General features: G+C 51.1%; 1 protein-coding gene across 4 annotated transcripts in view; it reads left to right on the forward strand.

Moving 5' to 3' along the window:
• The first annotated feature begins 232 nt into the window (after positions 1-232).
• Positions 233-20,065, forward strand: part of CTCFL (CCCTC-binding factor like) — a 29,554-nt gene continuing 9,721 nt past the window's right edge. For 2 of the 4 annotated variants that reach the window (XM_032350246.1, XM_032350248.1), the window contains exons 1-9: positions 233-341; positions 951-1,477; positions 1,993-2,218; positions 6,616-6,786; positions 7,092-7,225; positions 9,777-9,897; positions 11,142-11,291; positions 13,177-13,337; positions 15,106-15,288. In XM_032350246.1, coding sequence (XP_032206137.1) covers positions 962-1,477; positions 1,993-2,218; positions 6,616-6,786; positions 7,092-7,225; positions 9,777-9,897; positions 11,142-11,291; positions 13,177-13,337; positions 15,106-15,288 — 1,662 coding nt within the window. In that variant the 5' untranslated portion in view covers positions 233-341; positions 951-961. The other 2 variants (XM_032350247.1, XM_032350249.1) reach the window with 2 other exon arrangements.

Consider the following 20,065-nt stretch of genomic DNA (forward strand, 5'->3'; position numbering starts at 1 on the left):
GTTCCTCCACATCCATCTCCCAGGTCACTGTGCACCCGCCGCAGGTGTCCCCCTATTTCGCCTCCATAGCCACCCCTCCCAGGTCTCAGCTCCCTCTGAGGGTGCCCCTCCCCCCTCAGCTCCCCCATCATCCATTGCCCCCTCTCCCTGGCTCCGCCCCTTGCACGCCGACCCCCCACCTTTCCCGCCCGGCGCTTGCGCACTGCTGCATTTGACCCTCGCCCCCAGGCGGCCCACGAGCTGCAAGCAGTGGCGGGCAGCACGCGGCACTGGGCAGCACGCGGCACGAGGCAGCGACCACCAAGACCGGGTGGGCTGGGCGCCCAGGCCACGCCTCCCGGGTGAGGGGCCGCCCCAGGGACTAGACTCCAGCCCCCTCCAGAATGCAGGCTGCTCCCACTTGGCCGGTGGAGCCCAGGAGAGAGGTCCCAGGCTTGGCGGGGAGGCATGGGGTCAGGGAGGGCCTGGGAGTGGGGGCGCCCCCAGGCCCAGAGGGTGGGCGTGCAGGGTCTGAAGCCTGCTAGGCTAAGTTTGCAGGAGCTGGAGGCTGGAGGCTCACCAGCCGCGTGGCGCAGATGGCGCTGTCTGGAGCTGTGTAATGGTGGAGAGTTTGCCCAGTCTCCACCTTGCTAGTCCTGGCCCTAGCATGTGCATTTGCTGAAAGCCCACTCAGGCCCCAGCTTCCTTGGCCCAGCCTGGTGCACCGGCCTAGATCCCGCTGGCGCCCCACCTTGCTAGGCCTGAAATGTGCATTTGCCAAAAGCCTACCCAGGCCCAAACTTAGTAGTTCTAGAATCTTCCGTACTAACTCCTGCCTTCCCCTAAACTCTGTTTAGGCTCTGTTTCGTCTAGGCCTAGACGGAATCGACTCCCGGGAGTCCAGGACCTTGTCATGTCTTGGTCCGACCCCCCTGGGCCCTACCGGGACCGCTCTCTGGTTTCTCACACAGGCCACGTCACCATGGCAGAGACTGAGATCTCTGTCCCTTCGGGGCAGTTTACCAAAATCAAAGCACCGGAGCTGGTCCCAGAAGTCCTACTAGAGGAGGAGGAAGACGGAGTGTGCAGAGGGAGGGAGCCCCCGGGGCCCGGAGACGGGCAGGCCCTGTGCCCCTCCAGGCCCCTCCAGGCCAAGGGGCTGGAGCGCGAGCAGGAGCCGCTGCTCACCACGGAGGAGAGCGGGAAGCACATTCTGACGCTGCAGACGGTGCACTTCTCCGAAGACGTCAGCTGGCTCAGCCCGCAGCCCCAGGACGGCGTGCAGGGGACCGTCCAGCCGGCGGGCAGCGGGCCGCAGCCCCTGCTCTGGCTGGGCGAGGGGGCCCCGCCATGCATCACCATCAACCTCCAGGAGGAAGTGTACTCGCTGCAGGAGATGCAGGTAATGGAGCTGCACGTTCTGGAAGGCGGCCTGGCCGGGGCCAGCGAAGAGAGCAAGTTTGTGGTGAGCCTGGCAGAAAGCCCTGGATTGTTGAAGGTAGGGCTGGTGTGAAGCAACAGACCCGGGGGGGGGGGGGTGTTGACAAGTTGGGAGTTGTCGGGTTTGGGGGAGGGGGTGGAAGGGGGGGCAGATTAGGGGGGCTGGGGGGTGGGGGTAGAGGGTGGGACTCAGACAACTTGAACTTTCTTTCTTGGTTGCCCTTTGTGCATGGTCAGGTAGGGACCAGGGAGCTCTAAGCTGCAGTTTCAGTTACACACAGTGAAAAGGCTGCCCCGGGAAAATCCTGGAAGACCTCCTGCTCTTTTCTAAGAGTTTAAAAAGTCACGCCAAGGAGGACACTACAAGGCGCATTGTGGCTTCAAAAAACAGTGTTCCGTTTCGATCCCTGAGCCCTGGATGCCTAAGAATGATGGCGTCAGCATCATAGATGATCTTCTGTGCTGCTCTAATTCTTGTGTTTTTCTCTGTGTTCTGTGGTTTCATGGAGGCAAAGAGTCGAACCGAATGTCATTTAAGAGAGCGCGTGTAAGAGGCTCACTTTCATTTGTTAGCTTGAGAAAGGCCAGGACGAGGACCAGCTGCGGGCTGAAGGCAGGTTCGAGCCCCAGGCAGGAGAACAGCTGTTCCTGGTGGAGGCGACGCCGGGAGATGGAGGAGGAGACGAAATCGTGCTGACCATTTCAAACCTGCACGTGGAAGCACCGGAAGATACGCCCGCATCCGGTCAAGGACACGCTGACAAAGCCGACTCGCCAAAAAAACCAAAAAAGGCGAAGGGTAGGTCAGTTCGTAGCCCAGGAGTTGGTGGACACGAGGGGGCCGCCGTTTTTCCTTAGGGGCACGAGGTGGTGGTTGAGATTTTCTGCGGTTGACTTTTAGTCGCTTTCAGGCTGCCAGGAAATGGGAGAAATGTTGAAGTCGTGTTCCAGGTTGTGAATCCAGTCCCAAAGAGCTGGCGTCTTGGACACGAATGTTTTTAAAGCAGAGTAAAGACGCTCCTGCAGTGTTCCGTGTAGGCACAGAGAAGGGGGTCCCTGGTCCGCCCCCAGTTTGCGGCCCCGGGTGGGGTGGGGGGCGTGGCGCAGGCCGGATGGAGGCGAGGGCAAGGGCCGCGGGGCCAGAAGAAGGCGTGACGTCCAGAGGGCAGCGGAGGGCAGCGGAGGCATCTTGTAAGGAGGGAATGTTTAGGTGAGGAGAGGGAAAAGGACTCGGAAACTGTAAAGACCGGGGATCCCCGCTCCGGGCAGCTGGAAGCGGTCCGTGGGCAGCTCCGGAAGCGCGAGGGTGGGCAGCTCCACGGGTGGGTGCTCCGAGACGGAGATTGGGACAGGATAGGAAGGACCTTGAAGCTTAGCTCGAGTCATACTAAAACTACGGTTGTGTGGCGGCAGCCTACAGCGTCACGACCCTCAAAAATTACTTTTTTTTAGCTTTTTGGAAAATACTAGTTTCTCTCTTATTTAAAGCAAGAGAGCTCACCCCCCAAATCTCAGTTTCTAGCTCATTTGTACAAAGTCATCTCTGGCCACACGTGGCTGTTTCCTCCCAGCAACAGGTGTCCGGGGCCGGGCGGGGACTCCCGTTTCGAAAGTCGCAAGTCGCACGGCTGCTTCTCCCTCCGTGTGGCTCAAGTCATTCATTCGGGTTCATGGCCTCTGGCTTCAGTAGGCAGCTGAGTTTGCAGTCTCTGCTGTGATATATATACATTTACATCGTCCTTCCCGTGTATTTAAATCAAGAGATCACGCCCCCGAATTCCCAGTCCCCAGCTCGTTTTAGTTTTCACCTACTCACGATTGTGTGCGACCGTCCCCAGTACTTCCAGGCGCTTTTCGTCCCTCAAAGAAAAGTGAGCCGCAGGGACGCCTGGGTGCCTCACTGGGTTACGCATCTGCCTTTGATTCGGGTCATGATTCCCGGGGTGCTGGGATCGAGCCCCATGTCGGGCTCCCTGCTCCGTGGGGAGTCTGCTTCTCCCTCTGCCTCTGCCCCTCCCGCCTGCTCATGCCATCCCCAAATAAGTCAACAAATAAAATCTGAAGAAAAGCAGTAAGAGACGTGTACCCACTTAGCAGTCATCTCTGCATGCTTCGTTTAAACGGACTCGACACACACAGTACGTGGTCTCGGACACACAGAGTTCATGGTCTTCTGTGTCCAGACCTCTTCACTGAGCATCACCAGCGCTTCGGTCCTTCGTCCCTGAGTGGTCGTGGGTCGTGGGGACACCGCGGGTTTCGTGTACGCTTCTGTCCATCCGTCACCATCTGGGCTGTGTCTGCATCTTAGCCAGCGTGAGTCGGGCTGCTGGGAGCAAGCGTGTACGTGTTGTTGTTTGCGCACTGTCCTCCCGTTCTTTGGGACGTGTGTGGAGGAGTGGAATGGACTTGCCGGGGTCGGGTGATCAGTCTATGTTTCAGTCTCTGTTCAGTGTCTAAGGACTTCCCGGTTCCCCCGGCAGCCGCATCGACTTACACTCCCCCCAGGAGTGCGGGAGGTTCCCGGGCTCTACACTCTTGCCAGCCCTTCTTCCCCACTAAAAGAAAAAATTAGAGCCGTCTTAATGGCCATAAAGAGCAACCCATTGTGGCTTTGACTTGCGTTTCCCTGGTGCTAATCATGGCATAGGAAGTTGGTGAGAAGTTAACTTCAAGGTGTTCTATTTTCATGTGCTTCTGGCCATTACGGGTTCTCTCTGGAGAAAGGTCTACAGAAATCCTTTGCCCGTTTTTCAGTTTTGCTTCCTTTCACCGCTGCCACAAACACCTCGGATCGGGTGGCTTAGAGGATAGAAGGCGCTCCTTCACGGTCTCAAAGGCTGGAAGTCCGGGATCCTGGTGTTGGAAAGCTCTAGGAAGGAAAGCGCTCCAGGCTTTTTCTTAGTTTCTGGCATTGTCACGATCACAGCCTTTTTTTTTTTTTTTTCACTCATAGATGTGTCACTGGACTGTACCTCTGTTGTCCCGTAAAATCCTCCCTCCCCCTGTGTGTCTCTCCCTGGGTTTCTTCTCTTCTTCTAAGGGCACCAGTCATACCCACCCTCATCCAATATGATCCTAAGCTTGAGGACATCTGCAGAGACCCTATTTTTGCAAGTAAGGTCACTGTTATGGATATTTGCCGTTAGGATTTCAGTGTATCTTCGGGGGGATCACAACTCAACCCATTAACCTTCTATTTCAAGTTTGTTGGGTGTCGTATCATGAAAGCCGCTGGAATTTGTGAGGTGCTTTTTCTGAATCTGTTGAGATGATGGTGTTTTTCTTTCTCTTCTTTTTGTTTATATGGTGTGTTGTGCTGATGGGCTAGCTGTGTTGAACCATGCTTCCATTCCTGGGATAAAGTCCACTTGGTCTCGGTACATAATCCTTTTAATAAACGGCTGGGTTTGGTTTACTAGTATTCTATTGGAAATTTTCCGTTTGTATTTATAAGCCTCATTGGTCCCTAGTTTTCCTTTGCTGACTTTGGCTTCAGTATCTAACGCTGTCCTCATGGGATGAATTAGGAACAGCCCTCCTTTTTCGTGTGTGAACTTTGAAAAGGATTGATGTTAATTCTTTAAGCATCTGGTAGAATTCTCCAATGAAGACTTCTGGTCCTGGGGATTTCTTTGTGGGTAGTTGTTTGATTAATGATTCAATCTTTTTATTTGCTAAACATCTATTCAGATTTTCTATTTCTTCTTGAGTCAATGTCGGAAGTTTGTGTGTTTCTAGGAATTTTCCATTTCACTGGGTTATCTGGTTCGTTGGCATACAGTCGTTCAAAGAACTCTTACAACCTCTACCCCTGTGTACAGTTGATAGTCCTGTCTCTACTTCCCCTCCTGATTTTGCCTATTTGACTTTTCTCTTTTGCTTCTTGGTTGCAAGTCTAGGTGAAGATTTGTCAGTGATGATCTTTTAAATGAACCCACTTCTGCTGCCATCAGTTCTGTTGTTTTCCTGTTTTCTACCTCACTTATGTCCATTCCAATCTTCATGATTTCCTTCCTGCTGCTAGCTTTCGGCTTGGATTTCTCTTATTTGTTTAGTTCCTCCAGGTGTAATGTTAGGTGATTGATCTGAAATGCTTTTTCTTTTTCAGTGCAGGTGTTTACAGCTAAAAGTTTCCCTCTGAGCACTGCTTTGACTGCACTCTGTAGGCTTTGGTATGTGGTGTTTCTCTTCCATTCGGCTGAGTATTCCACAGTGACTTTGTGATTCCCCCTTTGACCCACTGGTCACTTGCGTTGTTTAATTTCCACATGTTTATGAATTTTCCAAATTTTCTTCTTCTTTTTTTTTTCAATTTATTTATTTTCAGAAAAACAGTCAAATTTTCTTCTTTTATTGATTCTTGATTTCATGTCATCGTGGTCAGAAAGCATATGATTTCTATGCTTTTTTAATTTATTGACTTTTTTAAAAAGATTTTGTTTTATTTGAGGGAAAGAGTGTGTACGAGCAGGGGGCAGGGAGAAGGAAAAACAGACTCTCCGCTGAGTGGGGAGCCCAAGGTGGGGCTCAATCCCAGGACCCCGACATGGGGCTCGATCTCAGGATTCTGAGACAATGACCAAGCCAAAGACAGACAGATGTGCAACCGACTGAGCCACCCAGGCACCTTTAATTTATCAGTATTTGTTTGGTGGCCTAAAACATGGTTTTTCCTGAGAAATGTTCTGTATGTACCTGCAAAGAGTGTCCGTTGGGCTGTTGTTGAGTCAAGTGTTCCGTAGATGTCTGTCATATCTGGTTGATAGCGTTAAATCTTCTGTTTCCTTGCTGATACTCTAATTGTCTTCTCTGTTGTTGAAGTCTCCCACTGTTACTGAAGTGCTTCTTTCTACACTCAGCTCTGTCCATTTTTGCCTCAGGTATTTTGGGGCTGTGTTATTTGGTGCGTATATATGTTTATAATTGTTCCACCTTTGTGACGGATTGGGTCTGTTGTTGTATAATCTCTTCGTTTGTCTCTTGTAACAGATTTTGTCTTAAGGTTGCTTTGTCTGTTACTAGAGTTGTCCCAGGTCTTCTGCGTGCTGTTTGCATGGAATGTGTTTTGTTGAGTCACCCCATGATGCTTAAAAAAGGATGTGCCAAGTTACTTCAGTGTGTTTCCATGAAATTTGAACATCTCAAGGAAGATTTCTACAAATACACAAACTCTTTATCTTCTTCTTCTTGCAGAAGTAAAGCGAACCTTCCACTGTGATAGCTGCATGTTCACCTCTTCTAGAATTTCGAGTTTTAATCGTCACATGAAAACCCACAGCACTGAAAAGCCGCATATGTGTCACCTTTGCCTGAAAGCTTTCCGCACCGTCACTCTTCTGCGGAATCATGTCAATACCCACACAGGTACCCCGGAGGAGAAGGAGGTTTCCCATCAAGGATAAGTGTTAACGTTTACATATGAATGCGAAATCTACCTATTGGCATATTAAAATAACATGTTGAACATTTAGTTTTCCTTCAGTTTTGCCTCAAAACATCAAATGTTACAAAGAGTTTTCTCCTAAATGTCTGGGGTATTTGTGATTTTTAAAGGGCCTCTTCTTAATTTTTAAAGCATTCTGAAACTGAGTCTAATTTATGGGTTATAAGTTCCTCAGAGAACGTGTGGTTGCGTCTTGTTTAATAGGATAAACTGTGGGATTTTGCAGGAACCAGGCCCTACAAGTGCGGTGACTGCGACATGGCATTCGTCACCAGCGGAGAACTGGTCCGACACAGACGCTACAAACACACTCACGAGAAGCCCTTCAAATGTTCCCTGTGCAAGTATGCCAGCGTGGAAGTAAGTTCATTCACATGCTTGAAGCTTCAAGGTGCTCTTAGTAAGAAGTGGACATGAACGTTAAGTTAACACTAATAGAATCTCTCTTACAAAAGTAAGTTTCCCTAAAGATATTATTCATACAAAATCTATGCAGGAAGTAATACTCATTCTATTTTCTGGGTGTAATAAAGTTGGAGGGGCACCTGACTCCGTAGGCCAAGCATCTGGCTCTTGGTTTTGGCTCAGGTCACGATCTCTTAGTTGTGTGATGGAGCCCTGCTGGGTGTGGAGTCTGCTTAAGATTCTCCGTCTCCCTCTCCCTCTGCACCCATCCCCTGCTTGCGAGTTCTGCACGATCTCTCTCTCTCTCAAAAAAAAAAAAAAAAAAAAAAAAAGGAAGAAAGAAAATTGAATTTTTTTCTTTGATTACCAGTTAACAAAAGTACAGTACAAATTTACAAATGAAATTACTTGTACTTGAGAAATGTTTCCCCAATGTGTTAGAAAGTCCTATCTGGTATTTTATGGAATTTACTCTGTTCTACGAAATCCAAGGGTGTTTGCTCGAACGGAACACAGAACCAATCAGAGTTTTCACTGCAACTTCGGGCCTTTCCTCGGTGGAACCCGGGCAGATACGAGGCAACTTGGGGAAGAATCAGATGTGGCCCGTTTCCCCTCTCAGACACAGGGAGACCACCTTCCTCAAACCTTGGTGGTGTGTTACGGTCCTTTCAACCAGATCGTTTTGTTTATACCTTCCGCGTGGCTCAGCCATGCTCCAAATGAAATGACAGCCGCCTGCGACACTTCCTTTGCCAAGCCGGTTCCTTACGAGGAACTGTGAAGGGCTGCGTGGCTCTCCGTTCCGTGCACGCTGGGTCCTGGGTCCGAGCCCATCTGGGGACGGATCACACACTTGCGGGGAACGGAGTTAAAGGGGACGGCTAGGATTTCATACATGATGCAACCCCATTTCGTAAATGAGGGAAACTCACAGACGGGGTCGGGATTTGGTTCCAAGAATTGTTTTCCCACTATTACTATTTTTAAAAATTATTTGTCTTCGGAGTGAAAGGTGGTGGCTGGGTATGAAACACGCAGGGAAGTTTTCAAAGCTCAAAGCTGTCCGAGACTCTGAGACTCAAACCGCCCCTTGTTGGTGCCCTGCGGGTTCTCAGCTCAAGCTTGCGTGTCAGCAGAGAGCCTTCTTGTCTCGTCCACACGCAGCCCGAGGAGCGGTCGGCCTCGATGTAGGGACCCTGGCCACTGCCATTGCCCCTGCCCTGCTGCTCTGTTGCAAGGGGCGGGGGACATTGTAATCACCTGAGCTCCCCCCGCCCTGTCCCTTGACACTGGGGCCTGCAGGAATATGTCCAAGCTGTGGGCAGATGATGACACCCCTGAAAGCTCATGAACACCCCTCGTCCCTTGCTCCCTTGGGAGCCACGGAGGACAACTCTGCCCACAGCGGCCTGTGCTGCTCTCTCCACTGACCAAACATTTCCCGCTATAATTGTTAAAATTTTCTCTTTTGCCTTCTCATATACTCGAAGACATGCACTTTGCTTCTAAAACTCTCAGCTGAAGCTCTCCGTTCGCACCTTGTTTTCCATCTGAGTCTTGCGTGGTTCTCGGAATGTTCTCCAGGCTTATGCACGCTCATCACATACCGGGAGCCAGACCCGGCATAGCTTTCCCGAGATAGCAGCCAGGGCCGACACCGGCTCTCTGACGGCGGTCGCCCAAGGGTGGCCCCGTGTTCTGCTGAAGGCAGATAAGGGCCCGCAGTAAAAGCATACAGGAGAACAGTTCTAAGAGGTGATCAAACAGACAAGAAAAATGATTAAACCAGAGGGAATATGCGGTTTACCTTTCAATTAATTGCCTGGGGTGTATAATTAGTCAAATTAGAAGTTGCTTCCTTTTACTTAAAAGTTTCTTCTTGGGGCACCTGGGTGGGCTCAGTGGGTTAAGCCTCTGCCTTTGGCTCAGGTCATGATCTCGGGGTCCTGGGATCGAGACCCGCATCGGGCTCTCTGCTCAGCGGGGAGCCTGCTTCCTCCTCTCTCTCTGCCTGCCTCTGCCTCCTTGTGGTCTTTGTCAAAAAAAAAAAAAAAAAAGTTTCTTCTTTAAAGAAACACTAATACTCGTGCCATTTAGGGCCCACACAGCCCGTCTCTGTGAAGTGCTTCACGGGGAGGTTGTTGGTCCATCAAAGACCCTGTTTCAAGGCTCCCGCCGTATTTACGCGAACGTTTGTCTTCTGGCCCCTGCGCGCGGCTCTCCACCTGCCCCAGACTTCCCTTTGTAACGGGCGGTGGGTCCGAGAGTTTCTCGAAATTGCTGCTGCTCACCCACCGAGGACCTCAGACGCGCCCATCAGATGGAAAACATCACCCCGGGTGCGGGGAAACAAAGTCATGACTGGTTCTCCGTGTTGGGCGCGTGCAGTCCGCACGGACATTACAGTCGGAGCGATTTCCAGATCTTCTGTGACGCTGACTCACAGGAGGCGCTCACGACGCAGAAGTGATGACCGTCCCCCGTCCCCTCGTCTGTCTCCCAGGCCAGCAAGCTGAAGCGTCACATCCGCTCGCACACGGGGGAGCGTCCCTTCCAGTGCCTTCTGTGCAGCTACGCCAGCAAGGACACCTACAAGCTGAAGAGGCACATGAGGACACACTCAGGTAGCGCGAGCGGGTTCGGCCCGGCGTCCCCGTGGCACGGGAGCCGGGACAGAACGTTCCTGGTGGCCCGTGGGAGGCGCAGACGTCAGAGCGGGCATCTCCATCCTTTCGGGGGACTTGCGCGGCCCCTCTGCGTGCGCTTAGCCCCGGCGGGCCCACGGGGGGCGGGGAGTGGACCACCGTCCAGTGTCTGCCTCCGGGGCCGCGTCGAGGATGTCTGTCCGCTGCCTCACTGACCCTCCCGTTTTAAGGCAGAACAGAAAGCATGCTGGTTTCCTCACGCACTTACTTTACTTTGTAGTTATTTTTCATGGGCCTGTAGTGGACACACACACTCGTTTCGGGGGCACAACAGAGGGACTGTCCGGTCACACACTTGACTCAGTGCTCATCGTAAGTCCCCTTCTGCCCCCGCACAAGCTGACACACACGACGTGAACACGGAACCGCCAGTCACACGCCCCGGGCCAAGCTGTACATCCCCGTGACCTGTTTATTTTATAATTGAAATTTCATACCCCTTAATCGCCTTCCCCTGTCGGCCGGTCCCTCAACCCCGCTCTCCTTGGCCACCTCCAGTTCTCTGCATCGATGGGTCCGTTTTGTCCGTTTTGTTCCAGAGAGCCCACATCTAGCAGAAATCCAACGGTGTCTTTCTCTGCCTGAATCTTTCACTTAGTGTGACCCCCCACTAGGCCCTCCCGTGTCATTGCACATGGCAAGATCTCATTCTTCTTTGGTGGCTGAGCAATATCCCATTTTATGTATAAATACATATACATACGCACCACTTCTTCACTGAACTGTTGTTCAGTAAAGTTGTCAGTTGTCAGTCACATTGCAGGAAACCCAGGGGGCCATGTATCTTTCCAAATCACTAAATACCCAGAAGTGGGACGAGTGGATTAGGTGGTATTTGTAGCACTTACTCCACGCATATTCTTTGTACAAAGACTGTGTTTACGTGTATGTCTCTGTTCTGTAGACCTGGGTGGGCACAGGCAGCTGGCGGGGACCAGTAGCTCCCAGATGGCGGGAGAGCCGCCCGTCTGAGCCCCTGTCCACAAGCTGTGCTTGACGTAATGTTCAGGCTCCAGTCGTGTGGTTAAATGTCCAAGGAAGGGGTTGAGACAGGAGCCTCGGGGATGGAGAATGGCTTTCAGCTCCAGGGACCTGTGGAGGGGGTCCCGGTTTGCTGGGCGAAGCCACCGTGCAGAGGGTCACTTTTGTCGTCCGTGTCACAGGCGAGAAGCCGTACGAATGCCACGTGTGCCACGCTCGCTTCACCCAGAGTGGCACCTTGAAAATACACATCGTACAGAAGCACAGCGAGAATGTCCCCAAGTACCAGTGTCCGCACTGCGCCACCGTCATCGCGAGGAAGAGTGACCTGCGTGAGTGATTGGCTTCATGAACTTCCTTTAGGGACGGTACTGGTTGGCTCTTAGGGGACACAGCCTGGAAACCCGTGGAGCCCTGGCCTGATGACGGGCAGGCTCCTGGTCTGCAGGACCCGCTGCGGAAGAGGGTTTTTTCCCCAGCGGTCCTGTGGTGCCATCTAGTGGTGAAATGGCAGAAGTGCAATTCCGTGGCTTGTTTCTCGTGGCTCTAAGCCGGTTCACTTCCGGGTACACCTGCTAAGCAGTCAGTCACACGTATGTTAGCTCTTGAAGGACTTCCACCGGTACTGTTTTGTTCCACATTGAGCCTGGTTTTACAGAGGGTGGAGGGGCTTCGAGACGGTGGAGGGGCTTCGATGATGGAGGAGCTTAGAGACACAGCGTGAACTGCCCCATGGTCCCCTAAGCTAGGAGGGGCCCAGGTGCCCAGAGGTGTCCTGACTCTTAAAGTTCTCCTGAGTGATACTGTGCGGACCTTTCTTAGACCCCTCCTGTGACCCTAAAACGTCCCGGGAGCTGAGGTTGCTACAGGGAGAACCCAAACAGCCCTCCCCTTAGGGGACTCACTGCAGTAAAAGGGGCCAGCCTGTGCCCCGACGTCCTTGTCGTGACATGGGACGCCCTCTTCATGGCATGAGACAGCACGGAGCGAGAAAGGGACGCACCGTGAGAGACGCTGAATGCCAGATTTAGGAGTTGGGGTTTGATCCTGCCCCCACGGAAAACCGGGCAGGGCTCAGCAGGGGAGAGACGGTGAGTAATGAGCCTCTCCCCTTCGTTCCGGGAATCCTGGGCTTCCCGCTGTCCCTGATCCCACTTCTCTTGCCAAAGCGTGTAACACCGTGATACTCAGAGCATGTTAGCACAAGTACAAGTCACGGATCCACCCGGAGAACGTCTGGAGATGAGGTGCACAGTTTGAGAACATTTCTGGAAGTGAGGGTGGTGTTTTGGAGCCTTAACCTTTTTCTAAAAATCTGGAACGTTCTGTCAACGTTAGTATAGTTACCGGCATGCCACAAAACACAGCCTAGTGGGACTTTTTAGGGCACAAGGGCTACACGTCTGTTCCCAGCACAACAAAATGATGTACGTTACGCCTCATCTCGGTGTGTGGGGCCCTCCCGGACCCGGTGAGATGCTTTGCGAACTCCGGAAGTCTTCCTGACTGCCCCTGCCAGGGAGGTCAGGCTCCCCCGTGACTGGGTCAGCACATCACGGGTGGACCTCCTCCAGCTGCCCATTGGGGTTTGGCCTCTCCCCCGAAGGGCCACAGACCACCATGTGTGAGACTCAGTTCGGTAGAAATTATTCTGAAGTACGTCCAATCAGACCTCACTGCACGTCCTAGGTCAGTGACAACAGAGGAAGAAAGCAGGGCATCGACTTCTAACGGAACATCTCAATTTTTTTTTTAAGTTAGGTTAGAGAGGTCCTATCTTTGTTATGCAAAACTCCTTAACATTATCCTGAAAACCCACCTACACCGTGATCAGGTTCTCAGAGCACTTGGTTCAGTGACCACGTTGGGTCTGCTGTGCCACAGCTTCCGCGGGACCTCCCTGCCTAGTGCAGGGGTGATCCGTGGACCTGCCAGGACAAGGTGCCTTCTGAGCAGTGCCCAGCATGGAAGGATTTCATTCCCTGGGAGGCAGAAGGCCTGGAGACCTTCTGGCTGTCACAACTGGGGAAAAAGGATGCTGCTGGTATCTACTGGGTCAGGGATGCCGCTGAACTTGCCACAGTGCCCAGGACAGCTCCCCCAAGAAGAAACCAGCTCCCGGGGCCAGCAGTGCTAAGACCGAGAAGCGCCGACACAGGGCTCAGGAGAGCAGCCAGCAGAAATCACACGGTTTCAGCGCCCGCCCTTCTGTTTCAGGTGTCCACCTGCGCAACCTGCACACGTACAAGGCCACGGAGATGAAGTGTCGCTGCTGCTCTGCGGCCTTCCATGAACGCTACGCCCTCATTCAGCACCAGAAGACTCACAAGAACGAGAAGAGGTTCAAGTGTGAACACTGCAGTTACGCCTGCAAGCAGGTACGAGGTCCCAGGCGATTCGGGGAGGCGGAGGGAGGCCGTGGTGTGTGCAAGACGGGAGCGTTGCAGGCCGTCCTCTGTCGCCGTGAAAATACTGAACAGTCATTCTTTCAGAATAACCAGAAAGCAGCCGTGGGCCAACATGTCAAAGCGACGATTCTTAAAAGTATGGTTGAGAGGGGCGCCTGGGTGGCCCAGTCGGTGAGGCATCCGACTCTTGGTTTCAGCTCAGGTCATGATCTCAGGGTCGTGGAATCGAGCCCCAAGTCGGGCTCCACGCTCAGCGAGGCGTCTGCTCCAGAAATCTCTCTTCCTCCGTTCCTCCCTCCCCGTGCATGCTTTCTCTTTGCGGTCTCCCGAAACCCAGCGGCAGGGGAGAGGAAAGTGCCCAGCGGGTTGTCCGAGTTGCTAGCCCAACTAGCCTGGACCCCTTCTTCCCTGGACCACTGCTCCCACTTGAAAACACGAGCGACAGACTCGCCTCTTCCGTCTCAGACGTTTGGCAACACTCTGCCCTTTTTCTGAAAGTAAATAAAACGAGTCCGTCACTTCTAGGAAAATGTGTTGCCAAAGATCTGATTTCAGCTGTCAAGAGGAAATACACAATTAGAAATTTGTATTTCCACCACCGGGAGCTTGACAGCTTGCTAACACTGAAGACTTTTCTAACGAGACTGGAGCGATTTTAAGGAAGCATTTCTTCATAGAGCTTCCTGAAATGTGTCAACAGTTGGAAGCTCTGCATTACTCAATAAACTGAGATTTGCCAGATGACCGATCAGTCCACTATTTTACAAAATCATTCATGTAGGTAAAAGATTCCCTCCAAGCACAAGATAGGTCAGTGGACTGGGCTGGAATGGAATCCAGAAAGGCCCGTCTTCCCCATGCGCCCTTCCTCGCACCCTCCTCCCGGGGCAGGGTCGCTCCGTCCCTCCGGGGCCACACTGTCTGGGAAGGAGGGTGCGAAGAAAGGCCTGCGGGGAACAGAGAACTCATAAGAGAGAGCCTTGGAGAAACACAGTTCAGTTTCAAACAGGAACCTAGAAGTGGGCATGTGTCTCCTCTGCGAGAGCATGGCATTTAAAATAAAACATAAAATGGGTCTTTCGCTTGACTTTATATGTATTTGTGTCCTGCTTCTCCCAATGATATACTCATATAAATCTTAGTTAAAAATTCTGGTTATTTCCTCACTGAGAACAGCTTTGATCACTCTTTTAAATAGGTAGTAAGATTTGTCCTAGTGATTATCATTTTGCTCCCCAAGGAATGTTCCACTACAGGCCACGAGGGGCTGCGGGACCTCCGGGAGCTCGCTGGTGGCCTGGCAGTGGGGATGCGGGCAAGTTTGGTTTCTGGTGGGGCAGGCTGTGCTCCACTGTAGGAATGCCGCCCTGACAGTGTGCGCACCGCCGTTTTTCCTCACCACGCGCTCCTCGCTGGGGAGGGAGGGAAAGTATAAAATAACGTCGAGGGCGCCTGGGTGGCTCAGTGGGTTAAGCCGCTGCCTTCAGCTCAGGTCATGATCTCGGGGTCCTGGGATCAAGTCCCGCATCAGGCTCTCTGCTCCGCAGGGAGCCTGTTTCCCTCTCTCTCTCTCTCTGCCTGCCTCTTCATCTACTTGTGATTTCTCTCTGTCAAAATAAATACATAAAATCTTTTAAAAAAAAATAAATAAATAAATAAAATAAAATAAAATAACGTCGAGGACGAAAATGTCTACGTGAGTTGCTCAGCGGCTTGTCTCCCTCGGCTTCCCTCCCAGGAACGTCATATGACCGTTCACATCCGCACCCACACGGGGGAGAAGCCATTCACCTGCCTCTCGTGCAGTAAACGTTTCCGGCAGAAGCAGTTGCTAAACGCGCACTTCAAGAAACACCACGATGCCAGTTTCATCCCGGCCGTTTACGGATGCCCCAAGTGTGGCAAAGGCTTCTCCCGCTGGGTAAGCTTACTTCAGTCACAGTAAATCCTCCTCGAAGAGGTTCCTCTGTTTCACAGGCTCTGAAACTCGGGGAGTTTAAACCCAATTATAGAAACTCGCCAGGGCTGAAGGCAGCGTCTGTCCTGCCGGGGGGAAGTGGTTCTTAGCTTTTCGGAGTCACCAAGCTCTTGAAAATCTTATGAAAGTGTGGTCTCCCCTTCCGAGAAAAGAAAAAAAAAAAAAGACAGTTCTGCAAAGAAAATCTTGCAGATCGTTTTAGGGAACTCTCATACTCCCCAGAACCTACAAGGACGCCTGCTTTCGGCGTAACATGTTAACATTGTTCCTGTGAATTAGATTTAGGCTGCTTCACAGAGAGGATGCAGGTTTCAGCACATCTCAGAGACGTTCTTAGAAAAGTGTTGTTGGTAATTCTTTAAGAAATACCTTTAAAAAAAAAGTACCTTTAGTCCTCCATTTATTTATTTTTTAGGCGCTGTATTCATTATCTGTCACCATCTAACAAGTTATCTCAAAACGTAGTGGCTTAAAAAAACAACAGACGTGTATTACCGCACATTTTCTGTGGGGCAGGAATTTGAGAGGGGCTTGGCTGGGTGGATCTGGCTCAGCATCTCTCATGAGGTTACAGTCTGGTTATTGTCCACTGGGGGCCGCCTCATCCAAGGCCTGGCGGGGCCTAAAGCTCCACTTCCAAGATGGCGCCCTCCCCTGACAGTTGGTAGGAGGCTTAGTTCCTCACCACGTGGACCTCTCCATTGGGCTGTTCCTCACCACCCCGAGCAAGGGGGAGAGAGTGAGGGGGAAGCCACTGGGCCCTTTGTCAGCTAGTTTTAAAAGTGACCCATTACCTGTATTCATTAGAAACAAATCGGTAAGTCCAGCCCACATTCAAGAGGGGGGTGGGGGGTTTTTTTGAAAGGAAGAGTGTGGAAGAATTTGTGGCCTTTGAAAAACCAGCCCAGATGATGGACCAGATCCCTAGACCATGTATGTGCTCCCGGCTAGCTTTTGTAAAAGTGTCTGAATGATCTGAAGTTGACCCTGTTCATGGGGAGAAAGCTTTCTCTTTTCCCTTTGTGTGTTTCTGGGTAATTCCAGAGCATTAATACTCAAGTTCAGAATTTCGAATACAAGTAGTGGCAACGCTCCAAACATAGCTGCGTTCATACCGAGTTAACACTGTAAAGAGTCAGCAGTGTAAAGACTCTGCGTTTCAGTGTGAAGAACCAGGAAACAGAGAAAGAATGAGTCCGCCTCATAGAATTCCTCGGAACATACAATCAGAAGATTTGAAAATTCTTCCTGCGTTCAAGGAAGTGCATTTGGACTTGCTTCTAGAATACGGGCGTGCCTTGGAAAGAGCGTGGGCTTCAGTTCCACAGTAGAGCACATGTCATGATAAAGTGAGCTGAAGGAATGTTTGGATTTCCGTTGCATGTGAAAGTTGACGTTGATGCTGTGCTGTGGTCCGTTAAGTATGCAGTGGCATTACGTCTTAAAAAAAGCATAGACTTTAATTTAAAAATACTTTACAGCTAAAAAATGCGAACCATCCTTTGAGCTTTCGGCAAGTTATAATCGCTGATCCCAGATCACCATAACAAACACAATAACGATGAAAATTTTGCAATATCATGAGAATCACCAAAGTGTAAACACTGTCCATAAACTTGCTCGGTGCAAGACTGCTACGGACTTTTCACTTGTAAAAAAATGCAGTTCCTAAAAGTGCAGTAAAGCAGAGTATGGTAAACTGAGGTGTGCCTACATCAGAGACCTCTTACAGCTTCAAGATGAAGAGACAAATACCCAGTGAAAAATCAGCAAAGGGCCTAAACAGACATTTTTTCAAACAAGACCTACAAATAGCCTGTGAGCGTGTGAAATGAGGCTTAGCGTTGTTCGCTGCTTGGGAAATGCAGAGCAGAATCACAGTGGGAACACCTACGGCCAGCCTTGAGGGGTCTACAGTCAAAGGAGACAGATGACAAAAGGTGTGAAAAAAATCGAATCCCTCTTATAGCCCCGGTGGGATTTGAAAATGGTGACACCACCTTGGAAGACAGTCGCCGTTTCCCAAAAAGTGAAACATAAAGTTAGCATACGATTCAGCCGTTCCACTCCTAAGCGTATGCTAAAAAGAACTGAAAACACAGGACCACACAGAAACTTGTACACAAAATTCACAGCCATACCATTCTCAAACAACCCCAAAAAGTGGAAACTACCGGCATGTGCATCAACTGATGAATGGACAGAACACTGTACATCCATGCAGTGGAATATTACACAGCCATGAAAAGGAATGAGGTACGTATGCACCCGATAACGTGGTGAACCTTAAGAGAAGCCATATATTCTATGACTCCATTTTTAGGAAATGTCCAGAATATTCAGACAGAAAGTAGCTTAGTGGTTGCCGGGGCTGGGGGATGGGAACATGGAGAGTGACCCTTAAGGGCTTAGGGTTTCTTTCGGAAATGTTCTCACATTGATGGTGGTGACGGTTTTACAATGCTAGGAATAAACCATTGAGCTACACAATTTAAGTAGATGAGTTGTATGGTGTATGAATTAAATCTCAATAAAACTGTTAAATTAATCCATTTTCGGTTCCATTTGGAAGTTCCCACTCTGTCCTGACAACAAGTAAAGACCTGAATAGATTGAAAAATTAACTCTTGTAGGATCTGTAGGAGAGGGGAGGACACGGGGCCAAGCGCCGGCCCGGAGAATGGAGACAGACAGGTGAACAAAGTCAAGGCCGCCCGAGCGGGGACTCCCGGGTAGAGGCCTCCACAGGAATTGGTGCAGGGGCAGGGAGACCTGAACGGTGATTGAGGACTTGTTGGAGGCTCAGGGCGACCACCTGAGAGTTAGAAACTGCAGCCCGCTCACAGGGGCCCCACAGCACTGCGAGTCTTACCACCAGGAGCCCGACCAGGCTCCCGCAGTGAACAATCAGAAGAAGAATCTCCTTCTGCTTCCTTCCAGCAGGAGGAAGGGGAGAAGGGATCTGAAACACCCCAGAACATTCTGTTCTCCTTACCAAGGTCTCCCTCTGGGGAAACCAGCTCACCAGAGCCTAATCCGCTGGGATATCATCAGAGCTAAGGGTCCCAGTGGAAGGGAGACCCACGACTCCAGCCCACGTGGGCCATCGGGTCGCACCCGAGGTGGAAAATAAAGCCAAGAAGCTCTTGTGAGGTTCACGGTCCAGAGGCTCCGTTCACGGACACAGTGAGACCCGCTCTGGGGCTGCAGAACATGCCCCCTCCCCCCATCTCCCCTCCGCTTACCAAAGCCCTGTTTACAGCAGCTCCTTTCCCCTGGGCGTCAAGTCCAGCTATCAGGAAAGCATTACAAGGCATCCCCCCAAAAAAGTCACAATCTGGAGAGACAGAACAGCGAAACCAGGCATGGCAGGGGCGTCGGAACCGCCTGGAATTTAAAACAGCCTGAAGAACATGCTGAAGGCGCGCTTGGATAAAGTCGACAGAACACGAGACCGGGCCGAGAGGGGCGCCTGGGTGACAGGGAGGAGAGCTGTGCAGAATTCACATCTGATACAGGACGGAGATCCAGAATGCACAAAGAACTCTTAAAACACAACCCTAAGGGGCGCCTGAGTGGCTTAGCGGGTTAAAGCCTCTGCCTTCGGCTCGGGTCATGATCCCAGGGTTCTGGGATCGAGCCCCGCATCGGGCTCTCTGCTCAGCAGGGAGCCTGCTTCCTCCTCTCTCTCTCTCTCTCTGCCTGCTTCTCTGCCTACTTGTGATCTCTGTCTGTCAAATAAATAAATAAAATCTTTAAAAAAAAAAAAAAGGTGAGCAGAGAGAGAGAAATCCTATGAAAGAACAGCAAAGAATTGCTACAATGGAGAAAAGTGCTCTGATGAATGAGATCAAAGGAAGGCCTTATAAATGGAGAAGAACGGGCCATGTTTATGGATAAGAAAACAATGTCCCAGTGTCAGTCCTTTAGAACTTGATCTACAGATTCATGCCATTCCTTTCAAAACCCCTGCGCTTTAGGGACACCCAGTGGCTCAGTCAGGTGAGCGGTTCTTGACGTCGGCTCGGGTCGTGATCTCAGGGTCCCTGGAATCCGTGCTCAGCGGGGACCCTGCTTGAGAGTCTCCCCCTACCCTGCCCCTCCCGTGTCCTCCCAACATAAATAAATCTAAAAAAAAAAAATCTCAGCACATTATTTTGCCAATACCAACAGAATGGTTTTAGATTTACGTGGGGAGACAAAAAAACGAGCATCGCCAACGCAGGACCTAAGGACAGCAAAGCTGCAGACGGATCTGCCCGCCTTCGAGATCACTGTGAAGCCGGAGTGATCACGGCACTGTGTGCTGGTGACAGAACAGACACACACGTCCGTGGGACAAAGAGCCCAGACACAGACCCACACCTCCCGTCCGCTGAGATCTCCAACAAAGGAGCAAAGACAGCGCCGTGGAGAAAATACCGTCTTTTCAGCTGATGGTGCAGGAAGAACTCAAATCTGCATGAAAAAAAAAAATCCAGAAAGAGACCTGACACCCTTTCCTAAAATTAATTCAAAATGGATCGCAGACCGAAATGTCAAATGCAATACTATAAAACTTCTGAAGATAACGAGAAAATCGAGGGTAGGGCGGGGACTTTTCAGAGATGACACCAAAAGCGCCATCCACGACAGAAATCTCGCGGAAGCCGGCCTCCACTAAGATGCACGACCTCTGACTTAAGAAGACCAGCTCCAGACAGGGAGGAAAGCTGTGCAG

Source organism: Mustela erminea, chromosome 7, assembly GCF_009829155.1.
Source record: "Mustela erminea isolate mMusErm1 chromosome 7, mMusErm1.Pri, whole genome shotgun sequence".
Lineage (NCBI taxonomy): Eukaryota > Metazoa > Chordata > Mammalia > Carnivora > Mustelidae > Mustela > Mustela erminea.